The 11513-nt window shown below is 32.7% G+C and overlaps 1 protein-coding gene across 1 annotated transcript; it reads left to right on the top strand.

Annotated features, from left to right (window-relative positions):
* Nucleotides 1-6502: 6502 nt before the first annotated feature.
* On the top strand, nucleotides 6503-11152 carry LOC126883088 (uncharacterized). The gene is made up of 3 exons (XM_050648318.1): nucleotides 6503-7370; nucleotides 7457-7643; nucleotides 10242-11152. Exons 1-3 carry the CDS (start codon nucleotides 7080-7082, stop codon nucleotides 10886-10888), a joined length of 1125 nt encoding a protein of 374 aa, XP_050504275.1. The 5' UTR covers nucleotides 6503-7079; the 3' UTR covers nucleotides 10889-11152.
* The last annotated feature ends 361 nt before the right edge of the window (nucleotides 11153-11513 follow it).

The raw sequence follows: 11513 nt of genomic DNA, 5'->3' as shown, positions 1-11513 counted from the left end.
AAGCTACTGGGACAATTTTCGAAAGGGGTGACCCAGTATGGCTATACAATCCCACACGCAAGAAAGGACTTTGTCCGAAACTTCAACGAAACTGGGAAGGCCCGTACACCGTCTTAAAGAAAATAAATGATCTAGTCTACCGCATCCAGTTTTCAGCGAGAAGTAAACCCAAGGTAGTTCACATTGAGAGATTAGCCCCATATCATGGAACTGATCCACCCTGTTGGCTTCAACCAGACCCTGATAGACCAGTTATTCGAGGCGAATAACTATAAAGGAGGGAGCAGTGTTATGACAGTTCCGTAGATTGTTCCTACATAGAAAGAGTCCCTCGACGTGAAAGAAGAAGTAGTCACGTACGAGAATGTTCTGGATGTCATGGAATAACCCAGAAATGTCTGGTGACGTCTAGAACGTCAGAAAACTATATAAACATTATGTGTTTGACATTCTGGAGTTCAGTTGTAATTCAGATTTAGTAGTCGACAGTTGTCAGTTTGTTAAAGTTTATATTGTATTTGAGTTTGAATAAAGTTACTTTGAAAAAGTTGTAACAATATACTTCAATCTGGAGATCCTCTCTGCCAAACCTAGACTTCAAACTCTTTATAATTTTTGAGTAATTATCGGCTACTGCAGGAAAACTCTCCACTAAACGTCTGGCCTTACTACCGTCTACAGTGGCTTGTCTCAAATAAGCTATTTTGTCGTTTAAATCAATCGATGGATCATCATGCACTACTTTGAACTGCGACCAAAATGGAAGCCAATCTATCAAGTCCCCAGAATATTTCTTGAATTTGATTGGAGGTAATTTAAAACTGCGCTTACCTTTTATTGATGACTCTGAACTTACTAAACTGGGTCTGTCTTCGCATTTGTACTTCAGTTCATAGTAGCGTGTGCTGTATCTATCCTTTGCCTCCATCTCACTGATTAATTCTGCCTCGGAAGCCTTTTCGACCATAGCTTCAAACACCGCACTTTCCACGACACACAGCTCATTGTACTTAACTTGTAACAGTTCCCACTGTACACTAATTTGTTGCCAGGGTCGAGTGTCCACCGTTTCAGATAACAAATTGTCCAAAACATTAGCAGCTGTCGTAAAAGCAGTACGAAGCACTGTTCGGCGTTTTGTTTCTAATTCTAATGCCATATTTCTCGCTTACAAGGGTAACAACTTCGGCCGAGCCTCACGGCAAACGAATTTATTCGCCGGAAAAAAGTGTACACTAAATAAGCGGAAACAACTGACTTTTAAGCACACCCGTATATATCTAAGTCCTTATCGCGGTCGCCAAAATGTTACGTAGGGATGTCCACGAGTTACTTCACGCAAAGATCCCTGGTTCGAAATTAAATTATAGAAAATAACTTTCGATTACAGAAAATTACCCCTATTAAAAATACGCAAGTGTAGCTTAAAATAAAGTTTTTATTTGGATGTTATCCGAAGAATGTTACAAACTCGACTGACTTTAAAACATATTACAATATCTACACATTCCTTAAAACAGCAATATATTCTTATCTCAAGTGGGCTAGTAAGCCCAACCATCCCTTCATCTTAAAATAACGATAAACAAGCCATATGGCCCTCCGTATGTATAAAGTAGAAATATCTTTTAAACACGGACACTGCCATATTTATAATGACTCGACACCTAGTATATAAAAAAATGTTACAATATATGTCTGAATTGTCGATATAAATGAGTCAGATTAAATAAATTATGTATTAGAAGAATTTTTTTACTAAGCAACATATTTGTTTAGTTCATTAAAATTTTTTGTATTTTGACGACACCCGATTTGGGCATCGAATCGTTAATAAAATAATTTTTTTAGTAGAATTGTATTGAAAGAGTACTAGTCCAGAAAGCCACTGCGCATCCGCTAGGAAAAATATTCTAATTCGGATTTTTTGCACAATCTTACTCAAAAAGGACCCCTTTTAACAAATTTGCATGTTGCCAGGACCAAAAGTTGGTCAAAAATTTTTTAAACGTTTTTTTTTGTTTTTTTCCTAAAATTATTTTTTTTGCATGGAACAAATTTTTGTTAGGTTTTTTGGATCATTCCAAACAGAAAAGGTCTTTAGTAACTTTTCTCTAAAGTTGATAGTTTTGACATATAAGCGATTAAAAATTGAAAAATTGCGAAATCGCCCATTTTTAACCCTCAAAAATTATGTGAAAAACTGAAAATTTGAATGTTACCACGGTAGGTAGATATTCTTTAAACATCGATTGATGAAATCCCGAAGAGTTTTTTGCAATACAATATCAAAAACCCCTTTGTTTTTTAATTGCCAATCAAGCGTGCGCGACACTATTTTCCACCGTTGCGCATGTGTATACAGTATGGTGCAAATGAAAGGGATAAATTCGTTATTTCGTAAACCGGTGACTTTAAGGAAAAATCCCAAAACAGGTCGGTTTCTATTTTTAAGTTATGATATTGTGGCATATATAGTATACTAGTGACGTCATCCATCTGGGCGTGATGACGTAATCGATGATTTTTTTAAATGAGAATACGGGTCGTATGCTGGCTCATTTGAAAGATTCTTCAATTCTCTATTCAGTAATATAAACATGTACATAATTATTTATACCATATGTCCAAAAAATTTTTATTAAATTAAATCATTTGGCAAATTGACAAAAAAATTAAATTATTGGACACACTGTATAAATAATTATGTAAATGTTTACACTACTGAATAGAGAATTGAAGAACCTTTCAAATGAGCTAGCACATGACCCCTATATTCTTATTTAAAAAAATCATCGATTATGTCATCACGCCCAGATGGATGACGTCACTAGTATACCATATATGTCACAATATCATAACTTAAAAATAAAAATCGACCTGTTTCGGGATTTTTCCTTAAAGTCGCCGGTTTACGAAATAACGAATTTATTCCTTTCATTTGCACCATACTGCATACCTACACATGCAACGGTGGAAAATAGTGTCGCGCACGCTTGATTAGCAATTAAAAAACAAAGGAGTTTTAAAAAACTCTTCGCAATTTCATCAATCGATGTTTAGAGAATATCTACCTGCCTTGGCAACATTCAAATTTTCAGTTTTTCACATAGTTTTTGAGGGTTAAAAATGACCGATTTCGCAATTTTTCAATTTTCAATCGCTTATATGTCAAAAACTATCAACTTTTGAGAAAAGTCACTAAATACCTTTTCTGTTTGGAATCATCCAAAAAACCTAAGAAAATTTTGTTCCATACAAAAAAAATAATTTTAGAAAAAAAACCAAAAAAAAACATTTAAAAAATTTTTGACCACCTTTTGGTCCTGGCAACATGCAAATTTGTTAAAAGGGGTCCTTTTTGAGTAAGATTGTGCAAAAAATCCGAATTAGAATATTTTTCCTAGCGGATGCGCAGTGGCTTTCTGGACTATACACCGATTTAAATATCTGGGATACACAGTATAAATGATAAGTGGGACCCAGTCGTAGAGATTAGGATCCGAATTGAAATAGCAAGATCCAAATTCATAAAAATGAGAAAGCTCTTAAGCAACCACAACCTAAGCGTTAACCTCCGATGGCGCGCCACAAAATGCTATGTACTCTCTACGCTACTTTACGGAGTAGAAGGGTGGACGTTAACAGCAGCAACTATAAAGAAGTTAGCGGCTCTAGAAATGTGGCTGTATCGACGCATACTGAGAATTCCTTGGACAGACAGAGTGACCAACACAGAGGTATTGAGACGAATGGGTAAAGAGTTGGAATTGTTAACAACTGTTAAAAGGAGGAAAGCGTCATACCTGGGCCATGTGTTCCGTAATGATAAGTACAGTCTGCTACAGCTTATCGTCGAAGGCAAGATTGAAGGTAGAAGAGGTTTGGGCAGGAAGAAGAAATCCTGGCTGGGAAACTTGAGAGAATGGTTTCAAATACCAGAAGCTGCGAAATACATGCGGCACAAAACAGAGACACTTATCGTTTGATGGTCGCCAACCTTCGGTAGAAGACGGCACATAAAGAAGAAGAAGAAGAATTGTGGCTTATTTCCCATCAAAACTAGTTATCAGCGATTTCTTGGCTTTCCAACCGGCCTCTTTCCTTGGATTCTAGCATTCAGTGCTCTTTTTCCTATCCCCTATCCCTATCCTATCCTCTCCCATTCTTATCACATGTCCGGCCCATTGCAATATTTGTATTCTAATGAAGTCTGACAGGGGTGTTTCCATATAAAGTTGATAAAGCTCTTTGTTATATCGACTTCTGAAGATTCCCAGTTCCCACACCGGTCCTAGTATTAGTATTCACCTCAGTACTTTCCTTTCGAATGTGTCGAGTTTGTTTTTGGATGTTTCTCTCAGAACCCATGCTTCACTGCCATAGCATACTATTGGTCGAATTAAGGTTTTATAGATTCTCATCTTTATATAATTGTATTTCGGTGGACACTTTTAGACCGAAATATATGCTAGAGGGCGAAATAGGCTCTTTTTGCCTGTATTATTCTCTCCCGTATTTCTCCATCTTCTGATCCGTCGGCATATGTTTCTACTCGCAGGTATGTAAACTTTCCAACCGTTTCATTGTCATCTTCATCTATATATAATGTTTTGTGGGACTATGTTTCTTCTAGTCTATATCTATTATTTTCCTTTTTTTCTGTGTTAATTTCCAGACCTAGCCTTTTTGTTTGCGTTTTTAAGTCTGCGTATGTTTCCTGTGCTCCTGTTAATGTTCTACTCATAATATTAATATCATCGGCATAGGCGGCCAGTTGAACCGTTCGGTTGGCCAGTAGGTTTCCTCGTTCAGTTTGCATTTGTTTAACCTTAACCGCATACTCCAGTGAAAGGATAAACAATGTATGTCTACATCACTGGTCTAAAATTAAAAACCATGAATGGGAGAATCCTTAGAGCATGGAAAATTTTTTCTCTCTCTGGAGATCTAACACGCAATCTGTTTTTCGAACGAAAGTGAATCCTTATTTTAATACGGTTGGTTCTCATTGAGATTTGACATCACTTGTTTTATTAGTGATTTTTGTGCGATTTCTGAGTGAAAACTAGCATTTTTTTTAACTCTTTATAGTGGTAATGTGTTCGGCTTACGGTTGTAAAAACGACAGCAGCAGGAAATAAGTGTGAATTACATTTTACAGGTAAATAAATATTTCTGTTATGTGTGCGTAGATGAAAATTCAATAAATACTCCTATATTCTTAGATATTGCCTCTTAAATGGTTAATAATTTGAAAATTAACACTTTAATGTACCTTATTACATAATTAAAATTACATGGTTAAGTTATAAAATGAGAAAAATTTACATGTAAAATTAAAAGTAACATAAAAAATCACCATTTTACCAGTGGTGTAGGTATGTACGAAACGGTACGAAATAAATGAAATTATAAAATATATTGTGGCAACTTCGAAAATGGAATTAATAGCGTATATTGTTATTACATATTATTGACTTTTTTTGTTGTTAAACATTTTATTGCTTGATTTTATTTTGTTTATATGTAAAAAAATTATTTAAGAGCACAGGCGCAAATATTTTACGGCTATCTCTACTTTTTCTTTTTTTACACGGCAAATTATATGTATACGCTGTGAGCTTCGCTGGTATCGCCACCTACCTACAACATTACTAGTATAACTTTTACCGGAAATTTTCTGAACAGAAAAAAGTGTTGCCTATACTCTGTGAGTTTCGCTATGGTTTCGCTGGTATGGCTGCTATCGCCATCTAACGGTTGACTAGTGTTCCTATTTTGGCCGGAATTTTAAAAGGGACAGTAGAAAAGCAAATAATAGTTGTTTCAAACTTATTGTTTAATTCTTATTGTGTAATATTTACAAAGTAAAGAAGTAATTGGATTGTAATCGATAAATTAAGGTGACACAGTAGCGATCAACAGGTAGCCAAAACGCGTTCCAAGATTGCGGCTGTAATTTTGAATATTTTTTTGAGATATTTGGCACACGTATTCGTAATATAATAAAGAATGGCGGTACAGAGCCCAATTTGAAAAATATATTAATATGTTGAAATTACTCTGTAATTAAATACAATATTAAAAAAACGAGCCTGTACCGCCATTAAGAAGAACAAAAAAATACACTTTCTTCAAATAAACTTTTTTATCCGATGCCTAGATTTTGTGTCATTTTGGAACTACTAATAAAATAAAAAATTTTAGTAGTTCCAAAATGACACAAAATCTAGGCATCGGATAAAAAAGTTTATTTGAAGAAAGTGAATTTTTTTGTTCTTCTTAATGGCGGTACAGGCTCGTTTTTTAATATTGTATTTAATTACAGAGTAATTTCCACATATTATTATATTTTTCAAATTGGGCTCTGTACCGCCATTCTTTATTATATTACGAATACGTGTGCCAAATATCTCGAAAAAATATTCAAAATTACAGCCGCAATCTTGGAACGCGTTTTCGCTACCTGTTGATCGCTACTGTTTCCTCTTAATATCAGTAAGTAAGTACAGAATTTATTATTCATTATGATTAATTTTAAGATTTTGCTTATCGTTTTGACGTTTATGTTGACAACTAATATTAGAAAAAATTTATTCTGCAAAAAAGTATAATAACTTAATATAATTATAGTATAATACTTCTTAAATATTGACTTATGCATTTATTGCACCTAAATAATTAATTAATTAACAGCGTAAACGTAAAATTTTGAGGTTACTCTTTTTTAAATGCATTACTTTTTTTCGAATCCTGAGAGAACTAATAAGTGTATTTGAAACTTTTAAACGCAGAATGAAAGACTACATTATTATCGAGGGTCAAAAGTCCTGAACATTTCTGTTTATTTTAATCAGTTAAAGGGATGAAAGAAAGAGAAAATTTATTGTGATTTTTAATTTTAATTTCATAAATATCCCATCAAAAGAAACTTTTTGTTTATTTTAAGGAACTTTCGGCCCTGGCAAATAATGTAATATTTCATTCTGCGTTTAAATTTTTCAAAAAAACTTATTCTCTCAGAATTCGAAAAAAATGAATGCATCTTAAAGGCAGTGGGCCGATATTTTGCGCCTATGCTCTTAAAGATCATCTATATATATATATATATATATATTAATTTTTCATTTAATTATTTCTTTACGTATTTTTCTAGTTTTGGAAAAATGAGTATATCAATTAAACAGTTTACCGGGTTTAAATCAATTCATCATTCAATAGAATTTCAACCTGAAACTCCCAAAAAAGGAAAAAATTTAGTAGATGCAGGGCATGTAAGAAATGTGTTTGAGTTTGAAAATTGCATTGAAGCATCTGTTATCCGGCAAGCATCAATTTCACAAACACCTTACAATACTAAGCTATGGGTAAGTTAAAAAATATAAAAAATGAATCTTTTAAATTAATTTTAAAATTTTATTTTTTTATTTAAATTGAATATCTTTTATTACAGATTAATGACAAAAGAAACATTGATAAAGTTTCGTGTACCTGTGTTTATGGTCAAAGTTCAAAGTGCAAACATGTTGCTGCTGTGATTTATTTTATCAATAATGACCAAAGTATAACCAAAACTAGTGAAGAAAAGGAGTGGGGAGTCCCAAGTGCACGACTCTTTGCTACAGAAAAATATTCTAAAGGTAATTATTTTTTAATAATTATTTTGTTTACATCAATCTTCATCATCATCAGAGCCGTTGAATCCTAGCGGATTATGGCAATGTCGGGGCGTATAATAATCCTTTTTCCAGGTGGATTATTCCTGTTTCGTTTATTTATAATAGAAATCTATATGTGTCTTGCCAGCGTTGGTTATGGATTTCCATTGTTTCATGTTTCTCTATCTTGTCATCCAGTCTTTTCTTTTCATTATTTTTATGTTTTTATGTTTTCATCTATCTGGTTCCACCATCTTATTCTGGGTTTTTCTCTTTTTCTTGGTCACGGGGTGTCCAGTTCGTGATGTTTTTGATCATTTTCGTGGGTTCTTTTCTCATTATGTGGCCTGCCCATTCCAGTAGTCTTGCTTTTATGTATCTTGCTATGTTTTCTCCTCCCACTTCTTGTGGAATTTCTTTATTGGGTTTCTTTTTTATTTCGTCGTTGTTTGTTCTTTTGGTCCCAGTATTGATCTCATTATTTTTCTTTCTACCTACTATTCTTAGATCTTTTTCATCTTTTTTGTCAGCGTCGTGGTTTCCTAATCAGTTTCTTATATATTCTGATTTTTGTTTGTCTGCTGATGTTTTTGGATCTGAGTAATTGTTTATTCCTTCCAAAAGCTTGATTCACCTTCTGGATTCTGCTGCATGTATGCTGTCTTTGCTGATTTTTCCTATTGTTACTCCTAGGTAGTTGAACTTGGTTACTTCTTCAAATTTATGTTTTCTCATTATTATTAGTCCTTTATTTTCATTAATTACTAATCCCATATTTGTGCTTCTCTTCTCATCCAGCTTGCTTTTATGACTTTTATTAAAGGTCTTCTCTTTTCTCTGCTACAACTGTTAAATCATCCGCAGAAGCGGTAATTTGTGTTCGATTCAGTATAATAATTATATATTTTTCTTTTTTTTTGAAAAATGGCTTTGGCAGAGCCAATTAGCCAGACTTGTTTGTGATTGATTGCAGATTCATAGTCATAAATTTCTTTTTTCATAACATAAGTACATTCTACAATATTATTTTTATAGATACATAGGTAGGTACATTGTGTAGCCTTAATTTTTGTTTTTTAATTATTTTTTTATTTTGTTTTTTTAATTATTTTACTGTGTTTTCTTAATATATATTTTAATTTGTGCAAAACACTTTTTGTCTTTTTCTATTTCTTTTTCTTTTTTTTATTTTTCTATTCTTTTTTATTTTTGTTTCTATTTTTTCCGTTTTTTTATTTATTATTTTTTTTGTTATTATTTTATTATGCGTTTTTTATATATTATTTTTTTTTATTTTTTCAAGTCACATTAACAAATTATGCCTATTTATTGCATATTACGTTTACAACTTGTATTTACATAATTTAACATGTTTATAAATGAGATGAAGAATTTCCATATCATTTGTAAATATTAAAGTATTAAGGTTTATTAGGAAAAAACATTTTAAATCTTTTAATTCCTTATAAAGGTCGTTTATGTTATTTATATGTTTAAATGACATTCTAATATGACATGCGTTATCTCCGATTTTGCCACAAGTATAATTGGGAATATCTGACAAGCCGATTCTATGCATGTAATAATATATTCTTCCCGTTAAGTTTTGCTTCTCGCAATATAGGTTTCAAAACTAGGTTAAAGAGAGTAGGAGAGATTTGGTCTCCTTGCTTCACACATCTAATAATATTAACGTCGTCTGATTGATAGTCTGATATTGTTCCCTTAAATTTGATTTTTGATTTGGTACTCTGCATGCACATCTGCAGTAATATAATCAGTTTGTTTCGTATTCCTATCTTCTTTAATACACTTCTCATTTTGGTTTTATTTATGGAATCAAAGGCACTTCTGAAGTCAATAAAAGTTCTATGCAGGTTGTTATTGTATTCCTTGTATTTCTGTATTATCCTTCTACTGTGTGTATTGCCTTTATCGTTGATCTCCCTCGCCGAAAACGTTCTGATAATCTTGTATTAATTTCTCTGCCTGTGCTTTTAGTTGATAGGTTTACTAGGCTATGATCTTGTAGGCTGTATTAAGGAGTGTAATAGCCCTGTAGTCGAAACATTTCTCTTTGTCCCCTTTTTTGGGTATTGGAGTAATTATTATCTCTGTCGTCTATTCTCCCGGTATCTTTTCCTTGTCGCACATTTGTATCACTAGTTCCGGTAATTGTACATGCAACTGCTTATCACCATACTTTATTAATTCCGCTACTATTTTATCTTCTCCAGCTGCTTTAACATTTCTTGCTCTATTTATTTCTTTCCGCATTTCTTTCACTTTTAGGCATATTATGCTTCCCTCTGACTTTCCTTGCCCTTCCGCTACATTCTCCTATTCGTTTTCTTATTTACTTCATCGTTTATGTTCTCTTGATTCTGGGTTTTGTTGAAATGTTCTTGCCATATTTTACCTATTTCTATGAGGTCATGGTCAATTCTTACTTCATTATCTCTCATCCCTCTTACTTTGGGTACACCTTTAGTGTTAAATAATTTAATTTTTTCTATAAAACTGCTTTAATGTGTTGTTGCACCTTGTTTACATCAATACATAAATATTATATATTTTCAGGAAGAAGTTGTGAGCAAATGTTTATGTGTAAGAACAAATGTTTTGAAGAACCTATTTCATTAAAACCACCTGTCAAGAGTTCTCAATTGAAGGCACATTCTGTCTTGAGATCAACATTATTAAAAGCAGAACAAGATAAGTGTGAAGTAGCAGTTGCGTTAGTAATGGAAAACCTGTTAAATCAAGTGGAAGAAAATGTACTTTACAACGAAGCCCGAGGTCCTATTTCAGATATTTTAAAAGTGTTTTTTAATTCAATAGAAGGACAAGATGTGTATGTTACAAACTATGATCTTGATGATAATTTGAAAAAAATTTATGATGAAAAAATTTTCAAGACTGATAACCAAATTGTAAATGTGTGCTGTGAAACAATTAAACAATCTACTTGTCCAACCTGGTTCAATGAAAGACGGCTTAGATTAACTGCAAGTAAAGATGTTCATAGTATTAAAACTCGAAGAACGAAAACTGTGGAGTCATTAGTTAAGGATTTATTAAAACCAAATAATTTTAGTGTAGCGTCAACTAGATACGGTCAAGTTAATGAGCCAATAGCAAGAAAAATATACGAAAAGTGTTTTAAATGTGAAATCAAATGTGTAGGTTTAATTATTTCAAAAAAAAAATCCATGGTTAGGTGTTAGTTTAGATGGTGTTGCTGTAAAAGATGGCATAGTAATTAAAATTGTTGAAATAAAGTGTCCAAGTACTTGTGAAAAAGTATGTATAATTGATATAAAAAATAAAAAAAGTAATCTTAAATATTTAATTTTTGAAGGTAATAAAGTTGTATTACGTAAAAGTCATGAATACTACACTCAAATTCAAGTGCAAATGTATGCTACAGGAATGAACGAGTGTGACTTATTTGTTTATTCTCCAATGGGCAACGTAGTGGTTAATGTAAAAAGAGATAATATGTTTTTAAAAGAAGTGATTCCAAGGGCGTATACTAGTTCGCTCCGGTGGTCAGATTTTAATACCCCACAGAAAAGGGGCATAGGTAAGTTCGCTCCGGCCATATATTTCTTAGAAAAGATAGTTGAATAATGTCTTTACTGGGTACACAGTGAATAATAATGAATAGCCAGGGTCAGCTTAAATAGATAATGTTGCCTTCATAAAGCAGATACTTTGATACATTTTATTAATAAAATTTTTAATAAATATTTCTCAAACTTTGTATTGGGCAGATTGCAATTGCGCGCAAAGGTCAAAAAGGAGAGAGACATAACCCTTCGGTCCAAACCTAACTTACGGGTATTAGAG

The sequence above is a fragment of the Diabrotica virgifera genome, chromosome 4 (genome assembly GCF_917563875.1).
Source record: "Diabrotica virgifera virgifera chromosome 4, PGI_DIABVI_V3a".
Taxonomy (NCBI): Eukaryota; Metazoa; Arthropoda; class Insecta; order Coleoptera; family Chrysomelidae; genus Diabrotica; species Diabrotica virgifera.
This window is presented reverse-complemented; position numbering and strand designations above follow the sequence as displayed.

What these genes read in the sequence shown, in the direction of transcription:
- LOC126883088 (XM_050648318.1), top strand. Translation starts at nt 7,080, where the DNA reads ATGCTCTTAAAGATCATCTATATATATATATATATATATATTAATTTT. An exon ending in CTTACAATACTAAGCTATGG is followed by an intron (nt 7,371 to 7,456) that starts GTAAGTTAAAAA and finishes CTTTTATTACAG; the next exon opens with ATTAATGACAAAAGAAACAT. An exon ending in TACAGAAAAATATTCTAAAG is followed by an intron (nt 7,644 to 10,241) that starts GTAATTATTTTT and finishes ATATATTTTCAG; the next exon opens with GAAGAAGTTGTGAGCAAATG.